At 40.6% G+C, this 17,462-nt stretch overlaps 1 protein-coding gene across 1 annotated transcript; it reads left to right on the top strand.

Annotated features, from left to right (window-relative positions):
- The first annotated feature begins 645 nt into the window (after nt 1–645).
- Nucleotides 646–10,289, top strand: OTOL1 (otolin 1). The gene is made up of 4 exons (XM_004755683.2): nt 646–1,009; nt 4,662–4,751; nt 8,415–8,486; nt 9,108–10,289. The coding sequence occupies exons 1-4, from the start codon at nt 646–648 to the stop codon at nt 10,004–10,006; spliced, it is 1,425 nt and encodes a 474-aa protein (XP_004755740.1). The 3' UTR covers nt 10,007–10,289.
- Nucleotides 10,290–17,462: the final 7,173 nt, after the last annotated feature.

Here is a 17,462-nt window from a genome sequence, read left to right on the forward strand (position 1 = left end):
ATCTAAGGACATAGCATATATTCACGTTTATGATTTTTTATTCCCTCTCTCCCTCCATTTATTACAATAGATTCTAAAAAATTGCTCTCACAACAGGACCATTAGCCCTAGTAGATTTAAAGACTCTTTCTCCAGTATTTTTCTCAAAATAATTGAGTTTGCTGGAATAAACTACTCAGCTCAATATTTTTCATCTCCTTCTAATACAAATGTATTTGATTCCTATAAATCTGAGTGAGGTCAGTCAGGAAATTATACATATTTGTTTTCCACAGGGTGTATAAGCTATTAAGTCATGTTGCATTTATTATAGATCATGTTTGCTAGTTGGCAAGATAATTTGAATGATTGAGAACAATATTTTAGAACATGTAACACTAGGAAAAGTACCAGAAAAGAGAATTGAAACAAAATGTTCCTTATAATGAATACTTTAAGTAAATAAAATATCCTGTTGTGATTCAAGCATATATTTGCATTAAAATACATTAAAATATTGTTCAATATTATCATACTGTTTATTCTTATAGTTCATATATGAACCTATATTTCCTTCTTATATATTTATATCACTTCTTAATTACATTGGGATCTCATGTAATAGGTATATATATTGCCATTATATCTTTTTTTCCAGCCTCAAATATGTGGATGTTTTCTTGGCTTTGTGCCATTTTAATTATTTTGGCAATTGCTGGTATGGACACAGTAGCAAAGACCACACCACATACTAAATTTACGAAGAAATCTGAGGGAAAAGAGATGCTGAAGGGTCTCAAGCCGTCCAGTGGCCCAGCTCCAGAAGAAAAGGAAGTTCCTTTCATGGAAGCTGCTGAACTGACAGAAGCGGCCCCAAGCCCCTCAGCCCCAGAGTCTGCCTTCGATGCTGCCACTCTCTTCCCCTTCGAAAACTTCACTCTTGACACGGCTGATATCTTTTTGAACTGCTGTGATTGTTGTTCATTTGTACCAGGGCCAAAAGGAGAACCCGGACAGACTGGAAAGCCAGGTAATTGAACATACCCAAAGCGGTATTTGTTACCTGGGTATCCTTGGATTGAGAGGTGGATTGGGGGCAGAATTGCCAGGAGGGTTTCTATGTTGTCCTGCGAATGGTGACAGGCCTAGGAGTAACATGGGAACAAATGCAAATGGGCGCTGTGCTGCCCGGAAGCCACATGTGCGGCTATGAATAAAAATAAACATAAAGATTAATACTAAATATTCAGTTCCTCAGTCGTACTAGCCACATTACAAATGCTTAGTAGCCGCATGGGTCAATGACTGCTGTATTGTGCTGGACAGATACCCAAATTTCTATCATTGCAGAAAGTTCTACTGGACAGTGCTGGTTAGAGCAGAAACTGGGCTCCCAAACCCAGCACTGCTATGTGGTTCTTCAAATTACATGTTTCCGGTGTAGTCTTTTCATTAATGGCTGATGTAAAAAGGGTATGTGAAAATTCTGCTGTCTGGTTAGAGTGTGTGCTTGCCTGATGGGTTTCTGGAGTGCTTTTTGTAGTTCAGATTAGAAATGGCATGTCTGTGAGGTAGAGAATAAGGAGCAGGATTCAGTTTGCTCTTCTTTGAAATTCCCAGGCAGCACTGTATCCTTGTCCCACAGTTTTCTCCATTGAAGACCATGGTAACATGTTTCAAAATTCCAGATACCTTTAATATACACATGATGCACATGCTGGATTTTACTGTAATACATTTCAGCTTTGACATGTCTTATAGCAGAGAAATCAGGTAAAACTGAGATCAAAATGTCAATTTCAAATTTGCTATCCCCTGGAAAAAGACCATATAGACATATTTGTTGTGTCTTGCCTGAAGAATGTCAAGTTATAAAATCAGGAATTGTGCATTCTCATTAAGCTTTTCATTCATTTTGTCTTCTAACAGGAACCTTTTGGGAAATGTGATCAATATTCATGCAGAGCTGGAATGAAAGGGTACAGTTGCTGGGCAGTAGTCAGGGCATGGAGATTTCTGGGTTGTGGAAACATTATTGGAAATGCAATGATACTGAGAAAATTACATTTACCCAAATTTCTCTTTAGTATCATCTCTGGCTGGTGAGCTGCACGGAGGGGGGAGGGGGTGAAGACCTCCAAAGGCATGGTCAAGCGAACACAGCTGGCTGCTGAACTGTCTTCTAAGGCTGTGGGTCTGTCATGTAGGAGCTTTGGTTTTACCCAGTGGTGGGTTAGCTGGGCTGTTCTCAGAGCTCAGCCTCTCCTTTAAATACATAGGACAAATATTTTGGAGATGTGCCAAATACTTTGCCTGCCTGGGGTGCTCATATATTTTAGTCTGACTGGTTCTGCACAGAGTGTTTAGGAGCTCAGAATGTCTTGTCTCTCACGGTCCAGCCTTGGGGAAGCTTCATTACCTCTGTTTCAGTTTTCAAAGTAGTAAAATGGGATAAGAATAAAACCAACTTCATGGGGTCATCAAGAGAGGCTCAGTGCGGTACCTGGGATGGATAAATGCTCAGAAAACTGTGTTTCTTTTTCCAGGTAGTTGTAGTAGGAGTCTTTTCTTATCTTGGGAAATAGTCAGCCCCATAGGGTCTTGCTTCTGAGATTCATAGACATTTGTTCTAGCTTTTCCAGTGTTTCAAAAATACCATTTTGTTAAAAAATTAGAAATCTAGCATAAGAGGGACATTAATCAAGCTTGAAAATGAAAATGAGCCAACACAAACACAACTATTTTAATTTTTCTTCATTATCTTTCAGTTCTTGACCACACACACACACACACACACATACACTCACACAAACACACTGCACACATGACATTTACATTATCCACTGTAATGTGGATACTAAATGTGGACTTTAAAAGTCACAAGCCTAATTTTATAGTTTCTGAATGAAAATGCCTTAAAGTGTACAAATATAACTAATAGTTAGCAAAGGTAAGAGTCTACATGAAATTTTATCTCCAACTTCTCTCATTTAGTAGTTGTAATTATAGTTACCTACTATGTGCCAAGAACCGTTAAACACTTTTTACCATATCTAATCTTCATACAAGCTGTTAAAAGTATTATTACATTTCAATGGATGATTTAATCACATTTCCAAGAGTTTTAGGTAATTTTGGAGGTTATACTGCCTCTAAATGCAGAATGTGGAGTCAGATTTGGTTTGTGTACCATCAAGTCCCTGCTCTTCCCATTATGTCTAGCCTTTTAGCACTTACACCCATCTCGCCCACATGTATGTGTCACCTGGATGGATGGGGGAGCCTCGCTGCCTCTTGTGCCCTCCCATGCAGTTTCTGTGTGCTCCCTGTGGCAACCTGGCCACTGCCCTTTATCATTTCCTTGAATAGTATAACCACAATGGGTATTTGGGGCTCATGAGGAAGGGAGACATTGCACAGCGGACTGCAACTGGCCGTCTTGCTTGCTTCTGTCCACCCTGCCTGTTCCTTCTCCACTCCTTTCCTTTCTGCTCTCCTTTTTTTTTTCTAGACAGAACTTAATCACCGCCTTTGGTTATTTGAGTTTGCCTTTGGCTTTAACCTCTATTATGAGTACTGTCTTCCAAACAAATGTGGTTTTTTTCAAAGAAAAATTCTGTTGAATATAATTTTCTCCATTCCATCAGCCTTAGTTACAAAAATTAAGGGGAAGTTAAGATGAATAGTACAATTTCGTTGAACCTGGCCATAAATGACTCCAGTCAGGGGTTGTGAGAGAATTCCGAAGGCTCGAACAAGTCTGCGTGAGCAGGAAGTGTAGTTATCCTAGATTCAGGGTCCCTGTGTGGCCGAGGTAAGTGGCAGGACCTGCACTGCCTGGACGAGACAGGACACCCAGTGACGTTTGAGCCCTACACCATCTCACCCTTGCCTCCCTCTTAGCCTCCTTCATCCAATCATTAGCTCTACCTACTCCACTATTCTTTCAGTTTCTAAAAAACTCCGTGTTCTTTTCCACCTTGTTTTTCCTGAAATACTTTTTTTTTCTTTTTCCTCAGAAAATCCTAATGGATCTTAGCTTATTGACATTTTCTCAGGGATGTCTCCTCTGCTCCCATAAATTAGATTTACTGTACTATACTAGGGTCTTCCTATTTTCCTTCAATCACTAACTACAGTGTGATAACGTCTACTTATTTGTGTGGTGGTTTTTCAATGTTTATCTCAGCTCTATGAGGGAAAGGATGCTGGGATGTTGAGGGCTGACGCTGGCAGGAGCTGGTGTGTAGGAGTCTCAGCAGTAGATCCTGAAGAATTGCAAAAGTGAGCTAATGGGAAAACCAAAAGTGCTAGGTATTGTGGTTTTACTTCCAATTTGAAAGTGTGGTCCACATCAGGTGAAGAGCCAGATAATCATTTTGTTCTTGTTGTTCGATATTGTGCTGCTTTCCTGAATCACTTGATTGCTGCCACGAATCTAGTGACAAGTACTAATGGACTCAATTTATCTATCCAGGTAGTACAAAATTACAAATCAGGCAAAAATATTGTCCTGAGGGTTATGTAGTAGTTTATTGTTACCCATATTTTATTATTAGGACACTAACAGTCATTGGTCTCAATAAAATGGTTGCTTAAAAAAAAAATTTTTTTTTTAGAAGTAATGCATTTCAAAAGAGATTTTTAAAAAAATTGTGATGGTTTTTAAATCTCATTTCCAGGTCTTAAGGGAGAGGCTGGTGATTTGGGGATCCCAGGGCCACCAGGAGTTGTCGGACCCCAAGGTCCAAAAGGCCAGAAAGGAGAGAAGGGTAAGTAATTATATTGATTTCATGTCAAAACTCAAGGTGTGTTCTGCATCATTTTTCAGGAGAGCAACTTGCTAAGTAAATGCCATATTCTTTCAGGTGGAATAACTTTTTAAAAAGATCATTTATTTATTTATTTGAGAGAGAGAGAGAAAGCATGAGCAGGGGGGAGGGGCAGAGGGAGAGGGAGAAGCTGACTGCCATTTGAGCAGGATCCCAGGACCCTGAGATCATGACCTGAGACAAAGGCAAACCTTTACCCAGCTGAACCACCCAGATGTCCCATAGGTAAAACCATTTTTAAAAATGTAATAATTTGGTAAAGCATGTTGTAAGTTATATTTGATATAAAAATGTTAACTTTCTAAATAGCCCACTGAAAAATTTTACACTTTCCTGGCAACATTTCTCTCTTTCTCTCCATTCCCCCCCCCCTCCCCCCCGTACACACAGAGGCTCTCACACATCTTTTCTATCTCTCATTGGCCACATAGCTGACCTAGTGACTGGGAGCCACAAGACATAGTCTCTGAGGGGAGTGTCATTTCTTACTACTGAGTGTTCTTTTCCTTATGAGACAAATTAATTTTGTATTAGATAGAACTAAATAGAGTAGGTAATCCTATAGAATATTCTGTTTAGGTGGGTAGCATCTCTGCTAAGGAGAATAGCCTTTGGCTCACTCAAATCTGGGGAATGCCTATGGTGGGAAGAGCACTGAATTAAAATGAAAGACATCGAACTTGTATCAGTGACCTTGAACCAGTCACTTTACCTTCTCTGGAAACCAAGGGGAATAGACTGGATATTTATTTATACCCTATTTACTATCAAAGAAGATTTGTGGTTATGTGTGCTTTCATAGATCTTTTCCAGTTCAGAAGTTCTCTAATTCTGCAGATGTATCAGCCAGAAGGGTGTCCTGCCCTGGGAAATCCGTGGTTCTCTAAGTGCTTCAAGATGTTGAGGGAAGGTTACAGATTCACTGGGACATTTAGAAATTCCTCAGTGAATACTGCCAGCCTGTAGAAATACCATCTATCCATCAAGTTAAATGTTTTAGCCTCCGTGTCACATGTCAAAAGACCTAATATCATCTATACATCACCCTCCACATGGCTCAGGAACTGTCTAACTCGTTTCTGGTAGAACATTCAGTGAAGTAATTACTCAAAAAAGATGCTAAGGTGAGAGAGGTACTTCACACTTGTCAGTTACGCGATTTTCATTCTCAGAAACATTTAATCCTTTTGTGGCTGAATTATGTTAGCAGAAAACCCTGTGAAATAAAGATGAGTGATGAAACCCCAGTGATTCATACATTTTGGAAGCTAGACTTCTGGAAGTAGAAGAAAAAACAAGGAAGTACCACAAGATAAGTTTCTTAAGAATATGCTTTGATGAAAGATCAAAAGTAGAAATTCATTCAGTCAGTCTCTATAAAGTGGCAACTTTACTTTCCTTTTACTTCCAGACTTAGCTTGGACTCTTGGTTAAGATTGAAAGTTAGAAAAATAAATGAGTTGAGGGGTGCCTGGGTGGCTCAGTGGGTTGGGGCCTCTGCCTTTGGCTCAGGTCATGGTCCCAGGGTCTTAAGATCGAGCCCCGCATCCGGCTCTCTGCTCAGCTTCCTCCCCCCCACCTCTCTCTGCCTGCTTCTCTGCCTACTTGTGATCTCTCTCTGTCAAATAAATAAATTTAAAAAAAAAGAAAAATAAATGAGTTGAATGACTGCAATTCTGGTTAGCCACAACCTGATTAAGTATATCCAGTGTGAGAAGCTAAATTCCTTAAATGAACTTGAGAACCAGGAGTAACTGTGCGGTGATGGTTGGCATATGAGTATTAGCAAGGATGGGGAATAGAACCGGTCGCTCACTTCTGTTCAGAGTTGGGTTCTCTCCAAAGGAACCCAGACAGTTTCCTGATGGCCTATGGGTTAATTTCCAAATTGTCAATTTTATGAGGAATGGTAATGGGAGGAGGTTAGCTACTCAAAAAACTACTGAGCAGCTTATGGTGAAATTTCTCTGTTGGTCTTGTGAAATCTGGGGGAGTCTCTTCTCATGACTTGTAATTTGACTTTGAAGTTCTTTTTTTTAGCAAAAATAAAATGAAAAAAGTTAGTTCTATCATAAATAACATGGTTGACAAATTGATGCCAACCAATGTTATATGCAGACATGTCTGACTCTATGCAAATTTGTAAACGTTCATAGTTGTTTCTTTTTTTTCTGTGATAAAAAGTGGTGATAAAAATATCTGCACAGGATGCCTAGATGGCTCAGTTTGATTAAGTGTCTGCCTTTGGCTCAGGTCATGACCCCCAAGGTCCTGGGATTGAGTACCACATCGGGCTCCTTACTCAGTGGGAAGTTTGCTTCTTCCTCTGCCTGTTGCTCCCCCTGCTTGTGCCCTCTCTGTTTGTCTGTCTGTCTCTCTTTCTGTGACAAATAAATAAATAAAATCTATAAAAAAATCTGTTCTACCTTGGAGATACTATAAACTTTTGTAAGTGAAAAATATTCCAATTAATGACAGGTGCTCTGTTACATGAACCTCCCTGTTATACAAGAGGCTGCATTAATATCAAATAAGAATTAATTTTGAATTTAGAAGTCTGGATTAAATTTTAAAAAATCATGTTAAGAGCTTGGAACATTACCTGGTAAAAAGGAAATGCTCAATAAGAGTTAGCTATTATTACTATGATTATTTATAATTAAAATACATTTAGTGTAGCTATACTCTAACAGGATGGGTCTTTAGCCAGACCCAATATGAAAATCCACTTTGTGGTACTCTGGCAAATACCTAAAAATCTGTATCTTTAGATTTCTTTTTGAACATGAATTCTCACAGTTTTATGATTTGTCCAAAGTGTGTATGAAACATTTTCCAAACAAAATGAAAATTAGTTTCTCACTTACGCTCTACGTCAAAGACTTTATTTTTATATCTGTATTTATATTTACTTTCCTGGAAGGGTTTTTGATGTGATTAGTTTTAGCTAACTGTAGAATGTTGTGCTCTGTGTTTAAACTTATATGGTGGTGACACTCTTTTTAGGGATTGTGGAGAATATAAAGAAGGGGACATTTTCAGTGTCATTGAGAGTTTGTAAGAGGAAAACCAGAAACATATGCATAAATAACACAAGGCAAAATGTCATGAGTTTAATAGAGATTTCAAGAGGTATGGAAAAGTGTGTGTGTGGGGGGGTGGGTGGAAAAGCTGAGTTTGTTTGAAGAGATTGGCACTGTCCTCATTTAAATGGTTTACCATCGATTAGAACAAATTATTTCTTTTTTTTTTTTAAGATTTTATTTATTTATTTGAAAGAGAGACAGTGAGAGAGAGCATGAGCGAGGAGAAGGTCAGAGAGAGAAGCAGACTCCCCGTGGAGCTGGGAGCCCGATGTGGGACTCGATCCCGGGACTCCAGGATCCTGACCTGAGCTGAAGGCAGTCGTCCAACCAACTGAGCCACCCAGGCGTCCCAGAACAAATTATTTCTAATGATGCTCAATATGTTATTTTTCCATGTTGTTTTCCCTTTATGCCTTTTGGTAAGGGAAGCAGTGGAATGTGACGTGGTTGGGAAATGGATGTTACTTACATCATAGCTACTATAGTTGGAGGAAAGGTAATCTTGGTATCGTTTCAGGACTAAAGGGAGAACGTGGGGACCCAGGGACAAGCGGAGTTCCAGGATACCCCGGAAAGCCTGGAGAACCAGGTAGAGCATAAACTGTATCTACCGTGTACAGTCCCACGCACAGCATAGCTCCTAGCTTCCTTCCTGCTTGTGCTTAAAGTTATCAGGAGGTGAGATGAAATATGAAATTGCTGTTAATCTAATAATTCAGTGTACTGATTGCAAGTGCTGGTCTGGTAGTTTGGAGACTAGATAGAAGCATCTGAACTCATTTCATCAGTCTAGCTGTCCTTGGGGAAAATATCCCTGAATCTTTGTGGGTTTCAGTTTCTTTGCTGGGAAGATTTTGGGTTTGGAGGGATATAATGGAGATTTAGGAGACTACTTGGGTGGGGCCAAAATGCTAAGTGTAATGGACTATAATGGGCCACTATAGTTCTAAACTCTTTATTGTCTTAAAAGTAGAAGGAAAATAGAACTGGATCTATATGATCTAAATGTAGGTTCTGGCTTCTTGGTGGCATTAACTCTTCCCTGCGTGAGAGAGCGGTGTGATCTGAATGGCACAGTCGTGGCTGGGACAAGAGCCAGGTTTCCAGTACCAGTCACGCGGTCTCGTTTCTTCTCCGTGAGCTCCGAGACGGGAGTGTTCTGTTCATAGCCTACGTGATCCTTACACATTAATTTAATTTTCCGTTTCAGGTGGCCTTGGTCCTAAAGGGGATAGAGGAAACATTGGACCAGCGGGACTGAAAGGACAAAAAGGCTCCAAGGGGGACACGTGTGCAAATGGTACCCAAGGAGATAAAGGAGACCAGGGGGCTGTGGGCTCACCAGGCTCGAGCGGAGAGCCTGGGGCCAAGGGGGAGAAGGGCGAGATGGGGGATAAGGGCTACTGTGGAGCGTCCGGGGAGAGGGGAGCAAAAGGGGAAAAAGGTGAGGACGGTCTGAAAGGAGAAAAAGGTAGCAAAGGAGACACTGGAACAGAAGGTAAAGGCGGCCCAGATGGCCTGCCTGGGGCCCCAGGGGATCCAGGGGTTAAAGGAGAAAAGGGAGAGTTGGGTCCACCTGGTCCTGTGGGACCCGCGGGGCCAAAAGGTGAGCTTGGGAGCAAAGGGGTCCGGGGATCTATGGGCAAGAAGGGCTCTCGGGGCCTCAAAGGCTCTAAGGGGGAGGTGGCCAGAGCCGTGCGGTCAGCTTTCAGTGCTGCCTTATCCAAGCCTTTCCCTCCTCCCAACATCCCGATCAAGTTTGACAAGGTTCTCTATAATGACCAAGGGAATTACAGCCCCATCACTGGCAAATTTAACTGTAGTATTCCTGGGGCATATGTTTTTTCCTATCACGTCACTGTGAGGGGCCGACCTGCTCGCATCAGCCTGGTGGCCTGGAATAAGAAGCGCTTCAAGTCCCGAGAAACGCTCTATGGTCATGAAATAGACCAGGCCTCTCTCCTCATCATCCTGAAATTAAGCGCAGGGGACCAAGTCTGGTTGGAAGTTTCAAAAGATTGGAATGGTGTATATGTCAGCCCTGAGGATGACAGCATTTTTACTGGGTTCCTTTTGTACCCAGAGGAAAATTCTGGAATTTCACCATAAACTTGTGTCTTGGACACTGTAGTTTGGGTTCAGTGGAATAAGTCAGGCAACATAAGATAATGCAATTAAAAAGAATAACTTTTATTACTTTTTTCATAATTATAAAAAAATGCAAAAAGAGTAAGAAAAAATTGTATCACATAGAGTCAATTACTATGAGTATTTTAAGACATCACCTTTTCTTAAAAATTAAAAAAAATTTTTTGGACAGCAAGAGAAGGAGAATGGGGAAGGGGCAGCGGGAGAGGGAGAGAGGAAGAATCTTAAGCAGGTTCCATCCTCAGCCCAGAGCCCTGGGTGGGAATTGATCTCATGACCCTGAAATCATGACCTGAGTGGAAATCAAGAGTTGGATGTTTAACTGACTGAGCCACCCAAGCGCCCCTTAAGACATCACCTTTTTAAAAGAATATATTTATATGTATTTGGAAGCATATGTCTATTAACTTTATAGCTAGCTTTTTTCTCATTTAGCATTATAATGGCATTTGTCATGCCATTTAGATAATATCTGTATACAAAATATGATTGATATCTATAATTAATAAATGTATTCTTACTAAATATCTTCTATATCTCATATAAATGTGTACAACTCTTTTCTGTGTGAGCGTAAGGCTAACGGGTGACACGTGATGAACAGGTTTCTCTCAAAAGTTTAGAAACTGTTAGGATTGCCTTCCAACAAAATGGAGCTGTTCCTGTGTTAGGTTTATTTAGGGAGAGTACACATGCTCAAGACTAGCTAAACTGTCTTTAAAATGAATCAGTGTAAAGGTTTACCCATTAAAAAAAATACAAAATCTGTATTAGATGGACTTGTAAGTTGATAAAGATATTGCTCGGTCATAGCAAAGATCCAGGCACTCATCAAATTATTGTACTTAGGAAAGCTAAATGTCCCCCAAAGATACAAGAGTAAAATTAAATCACTATTCAGCTAAAATTTCAGCCTTCCTTTCTTCATGGAAGGACATTTAATTTGGATAAATTCTTTGGCTTCATTATTATCATGTCTATAATAATTAATTCTGGCTATTCAGTGAACAGGTGAGAATTTGGGAATTCACTTGCAATATGAATATTTAATAATTGTGAATATATAATAATTTAGCGGCCTCATTTTTAAAAGAAACTAGTTTATTGACTCCAAATTGAACTTGGTTCGGTGAAGGCATATCGTTACATAGATTTGCAAGCCTTAGTGAGTCAAATTGGCAAGCAAGTGGGTGATGGGCTTGCTCTGGCAGACAAACTTTGAAAAACACGATTCCCTTTTGAGATTTATATGTACATTGAAAATATATCTATTTAAAATATCTTCTATCCTCTTGCTTTAATGTATATTTTTATGTTGAAAAAGTAAAAGAAAAAGCCATAGCTTTTATGACTGACAGTTAAACATCGACGATGCCTACCTTACTATTGTGTCTGGCTTTTCTATTAATGGGCAGGTGATATTTGGATGAGTAATGAGAGAAAGATGTTAGTTCAGAAATTACTATATCTTTTTTCTCCAGGTGTTATTTTTAGAACCCAATTTTAGCAAAATGCATGCTTTCATGATCAATATTTACACCTAATTCAGGTTCTATCGACACTTTGACCAAATTAGACCACTTTTGTTGAATCACTGTATTTAAAAAATTAATTTTTAAAAGTTAATTTCAATTCGGAGAACGTTTGTTTATTCCACTTGGCCAGAAGCTCTGGAAATGAACCATGAATTGTACATATCAGGTTCAGAAATTGTAATTGGGGTTGTGCATAATGCGTTATTGTAAACAGTGTTGCAAATATTTAGATTTTATAATACAAACGGCAATCACTTCTATTACCATTTTTGCCATCTCTTAACACAATATTCTAAATCTAGATCCATCAAGAATTTTCTGTCTGGACCCGCATAAATTTCAAATTTAGGGAGAGAGGAATTGTTTAATATTTCCAGCCCCTAAGCACACAACGGTTGCAAGCACCAGGCAATTCTCAAGAATGAGAAGCTGGAACACAAAGAGAATAAGGAAATGGAAACTCAGCTCAGCTGAGATATAATCTCAGGAAATTGGTAAATTAAGTTGTACTTCTCTTAATTAAGCACATTCATTGCTCAAACACTCCCCACACCCCAAGGCGGTGTCCATCTCCTATGTTCGCAGCAGTACAACCCATTAGCCTTGATGGCATTTGGAGATAGTCATCTTTTATTTGATGCACGTTAGGCCACAGGTGCGGAGAAGAGTATCCCCACGGCCTGTAAGTGGTAGTAATAGGAATACATACTTAAGACTGCTGGCTGCACTGTGCTGGAATTGAGCCTTGATCTCTAAAAATAGTGCCTTGTGCACTATCGTAAATTTACATGTTGTGTGTCTCTTTTATGCAGAAACCTCTAAAGCATGGTGCCTGAGGCAGGGGCCACACTTGCTTGGGTCTAAAGGCAGTTTTCCCCTTTTTTGTCCTTGACTCCTTCTAGCAAAGAAATCCTGTTCAAAAAAAAAAAAGGTGGGATCATCTTACTCCTCTGCTCACAGCCTCTTGAGGCTCCTTTCTCCTCTGGAGTCAAAGCTGAATCCTTGCTCTGACCAGAGAGGTCTCAAGTGACATGGCCCTCACTTCCTCTTGAACTTTCCTGCCATCTATTCCACACTTGCTCTGGGTGTTGCCTTCAATGCTAATTCTTCAAATTTGCCACGCATATTTGCACTTAGGGCTTGCCTGTGCCTTTCTATCTGGTCTTCTCCCAGCTAACTGTATACTGGGCCCCTTCCTTTCCTCTCAAGCCTTTGTTCATACATCACCGTTTCAGTGAGGCCTTCTTGGGCCGTGAGATTTTAAATTGCAGTCCTCATACCCTGACCTTCTTCCCCGCTTTGTTTTTCTCCACAGCATTCAGCACCCTCTAATAGATCATGTCTTTCAGTAAGATCACTTACTGATCTTGTTTATTTTCTGTCTTCCCACTAGAGTGTAAGCTCCACGAGGCCAGGGACTTTTGTCTGTTTACTGCTCTCTCCCAGCACCAGCACGGTAAATAAGCCTTCACAGTGAATAAAGATTGATGTGGTTGTTGTAGATCTTTCCACAAGGTGGTGCTCACAGATTATTTTTGCTTTTGGATGGAAACTTAAAAAAAAAAAAAATCAAGCAGTTGCAAAATAAATAAAATGGAGACTTAGATTTCATAATAAAGAAACTGGCTTCCTAAAATACCATGTTTTATGTTTCAGGGAGTTATGCATTTCCTTTTCCTGTTGGGGCGCAGGAACTCTGGGCTGTTTGCTGGGGCGGCAGTGAGAGACTTAGAACTGTGGAGGGGGCACATGTCTCCTGTCACCTGCATGTGGCAGTCCTTCTAAGTGGAGATCCAATCCATTTTTATCTCCCACTCCAGCCCAACAGGACTCCATGTTGAGCCCTGGGCATTAATACATTTTATAGTTGTAAACTTACTTACACAAAGGTTTTTTTTTTGTTGTTGTTGTTTGTTTGTTTGTTTTATTACAGCTATCAATTTATTTATTTTCAGAAAAACAATATTCATTATTTTTTCACCACACCCAGTGCTCCATGCAATCCGTGCCCTCTATAATACCCACCACCTGGTACCCCAACCTCCCACCCCCCTGCCACTTCAAACCCCTCAGATTGTTTTTCAGAGTCCATAGTCTCTCGTGATTCACTTCCCCTTCCAATTTCCCCTAACTACCTTCTCCTAACACCCCTTGTCCTCCATGATATTTGTTATGCTCCACAAATAAGTGAAACCATATGATAATTGACTCTCTCTGCTTGACTTATTTCACTCAGCATAATCTCTTCCAATCCCGTCCATGTTGCTACAAAAGTTGGGTATTCATCCTTTCTGATGGAGGCATAATACTCCATAGTGTATATGGACCACATCTTCCTTATCCATTCGTCCGTTGAAGAGCATCTTGGTTCTTTCCATAGTTTGGCGACCGTGGCCATTGCTGCTATAAACATTGGGGTACAGATGGCCCTTCTTTTTACGACATCTGTATCTTTGGGGTAAATACCCAGGAGTGCAATTGCAGGGTCATAGGGAAGCTCTATTTTTCATTTCTTGAGGAATCTCCACACTGTTCTCCAAAGAGGCTGCACCAACTTGCATTCCCACCAACAGTGTAAGAGGGTTCCCCTTTCTCCACATCCTCTCCAACACATGTTGTTTCCTGCTTTGTTAATTTTGGCCATTCTAACTGGTGTAAGGTGATATCTCAATGTGGTTTTAATTTGAATCTCCCTGAGGGCTAATGATGATGAACATTTTTTCATGTGTCTGATAGCCATTTTAAATGAGGTTTTAAATGAGGCAAGGAGACTATAAACGCGAAGGACTTATTTATTTATTTATTTTTAAAAGAAGATTTCTTTGTTTTGGAGAGAGACAGCTTCCAGGCAGGGGGAGGGACAGAGGGAGAGGAAGAAAGTCTCAAGCAGACTCCCCGCCGAGCATGGAGCCTGACATAGGGCTGGATCTCAGGACCCTGAGATCGTGACCTGAGCCAGAATCAAGAGTCAGACGCTTAAATGACCGAGCCACCCAGGCACCCTAAACTAAAAGGTTTAAGAATGCTGTAAGACCTGGAAGAAGGACATAGTGAGAAGGAAAAATCGAGAGCAGTGTAGCTGCCAATGACAATGATGTGGGGCCAGGCAGGAGAGAGAAATGTTGGGAATTATGGAGCCATAATAACTACTTTCCTGGGTCCTACCAATGTGCCAAGCACAGAGCTTTATGTGTCTACAGTGTCTTAAGTGACATGTACCACACAAGGAGACCAAGCATGGGCCGATTAGGCCATGTCCTAAAGGACACCCATCTGTTAGGGGTGGGATCCATGAAGCCATTCTTAATCGATGGAGCAGGACAGTTTTCTAAAAGGCTTGGCCAGTGACACCTGGTATAATGGGAAAAAGAATGGTAGTAGCCTAGTTTCTCGAGGCTAGCAACTCAAGCAGAAAAGGGAATGAGAAGGGGGACAGGAGTCCACTGACATCTCAGCAGGGAATGCAAGAGTGGGCTTCTTGTAAAACTGCTGGTGCCACCAAGGGCTTTACTGATAATCGAGACTATAGTGGGGTGTTCTGATTATCCTACTGTACCATCCATGTGAATTTGGTGGAAAAACTTAGTAGGAGTGCTTGATTGTTCTGGGAATTTAGGATTAAAGCATACTTATTGTGGATTGAATTATAAGAATGATGTTGCATCTAATAGAGATGGGTATGATAGATTTGTGTATTCAGGGTCCTTCCTTCTGAGGCAGGAAAATGCATGGAAGCCTCTCTGGTCCTGAGCTTGTGCAAAGAGCTGACGAGGCAGTAGGCTCACATGCTCTCTGTGTAGTCATTCATTTGTTTAGGGTTTCTGTGTACCTGGCTGAGGTACTGAGGAGAAGTCAGTGATTACAACAGGGAGAAAAAAGCCCTCTGTCTTCATAGATCTTATGATGAGAAAGAACAAAACATTGATAAGTGGTAGGACAGAGTTCTGTGGGCCACTTGGTCATTGTGCACTCGCACGTGAGCTAACACGCACCTGTGCACTTTTCCCCTTTGTTCTGGGCCAGGGCTGCAGAATGAATTAGTTAATTAACATTGTGGAGTACTATTTGAAAGCTTCAGGCCTGACATTTGGGTTCAAAGAACCTCTGCTGGCTGATTGAAGTGGTTCAGTGCATGGGCTCAGGAACTGGAGGTACTAGGTTATAAGAAGCAAGGCAAGGCACTTAGTCTGTGCCTTGGTTTTCTCATCTCTAAAATGGGATTTTGAGATTACTAATGAATTCATAGTGGCAAAACTCTTAGAATTGTGTCTGGCACAGAGTAAAAAAGCCAACTTTATTAAAGTCAAATGTGAGAGGGCATATTTTGTATATGGTTCTGGGTTCAGACTCATTTTTTTTGGTCTGAAATGTATTGGTTTTTCAGCTGATGGGCTTATGAGTAGAAGGGCCGGTGAAATCAGGGCTGGTTTGGGTTCCATGTAATATCAGAGGTGATAGTGTTAATTGAATCAGAGCTATACATTTCATTAAAGCCTTCTGGTGAAATATCTGAGTTATTAAAAAACATACCAAAAGAGTCTGTTTTAAAAAGAATACATAACAATAAAATGTTTTCCCTTTGAAATAGAGTGAAGTTCACCCTTTCCTCAAAATCACTATTAAGAGAGTCAGCACGCTAAAGTGCATGGATTTGCCTTCATATTGAGGCACCCAGGACCATTGTTTTAGATTGTCACATTGGCCATGAGCTTCCTATGCACCTGAACAAGACACGGAAGGAGGGCTCAACTAAAGACGGATGTTTTGCTGATCTGAGAGGTAATGACAATGACAGATGAGACCTCCTAGTGGACCATAGCAAGGGTTAGTGGCAGAAAATTGCATTGGCTCAGTGATTAAAGCAACATCAGCAGTCAGAAGACAGCAGCAGGGCAGGTGGCCTTGGTCTTCCTGCTGCCTCATCTGATCCATCTTGCGGGGCGATGAGTCTGAGATGTGTCTGCCAGGCCCACAAAACATGATCCTTCCCTGTTTCCTTCCCCCCTCCCCGAGGATAAATGAGCAACAAGAAATTTGGAACATCCAGATTATTCAATGTCAGAGTTATTGCCAAAGCAGCACGCCCACTCTCCTTGGATGTTGAGTGCAAGTTAAAATTACCTCTGGCAAAAGGTTCTGTGAAGGTCTTATTCATTCATTTTAATTCAGGAAAAATTAATGAGCACCTACTATGTACCAGGCACTGGGCTCCATGCCAGGGATATGAAGATGAATGAGATAATTTCTTGTCTTCAAGGAAGTCACAGTCAAATAGAAGAGGAGACTAAATGAGGACAATTGATGTTCCATCTTTTTTGTCTTGGGAATGGCCAAGGACCTAAATGCCAGGGCTATTATAGGGGAAATTGAGAAAACACTTAATCCAGCGATTTCGTTGATTGATGTTCTTATTTAACTACCCCACAGAGTACTAGGTAAGCAATTTATTTCAAAAGGTTCAGCCTCAGCAGGAGAAAAATGTAAACAACAACAAAAAAAATCCAAGAACAACATTTTCACAATTGGGTGTTACCATGTGGAATCCTAAATCTTGTTTCTAAGTCATTAGATTGACAAGCAAGAGAGGACTAAAGAACTCTCTGGGGAAATCAGAAGTGGACCTGGCAAAGTAAAAACAACAACAACAACAACAAAATGAAACAAAGACACCAGAGGCATTTACTTGAGCTTACTTAGAAGGAATCTCAATAATCATGTCACCAGCTTCTCTTGAGGGAAAGAGTCCAAAGTCTAGATTCCATAACTCAAAACGTGTGACCCAAGAATCCATAGATTATACCATTCACATTCCAACCAAAGTCTTCCAATTTAAAACAGAAAAAAAAAATTGGGATATGCTATGCCTGCAGAAAAGTGCACAC

The sequence above is a fragment of the Mustela putorius genome, unplaced genomic scaffold, assembly GCF_011764305.1.
Source record: "Mustela putorius furo isolate JIRA1106 unplaced genomic scaffold, ASM1176430v1.1 tig00003834_pilon_pilon_pilon, whole genome shotgun sequence".
Classification (NCBI taxonomy): Eukaryota; Metazoa; Chordata; class Mammalia; order Carnivora; family Mustelidae; genus Mustela; species Mustela putorius.

Bases quoted from the DNA above. Each gene is read 5' to 3' on its own strand.
- OTOL1 (XM_004755683.2), top strand. From the start codon at position 646: ATGTGGATGTTTTCTTGGCTTTGTGCCATTTTAATTATTTTGGCAATT. The intron at 1,010-4,661 runs GTAATTGAACAT...TCTCATTTCCAG, and splicing joins CGGACAGACTGGAAAGCCAG to GTCTTAAGGGAGAGGCTGGT. The intron at 8,487-9,107 runs GTAGAGCATAAA...TTTCCGTTTCAG, and splicing joins CGGAAAGCCTGGAGAACCAG to GTGGCCTTGGTCCTAAAGGG.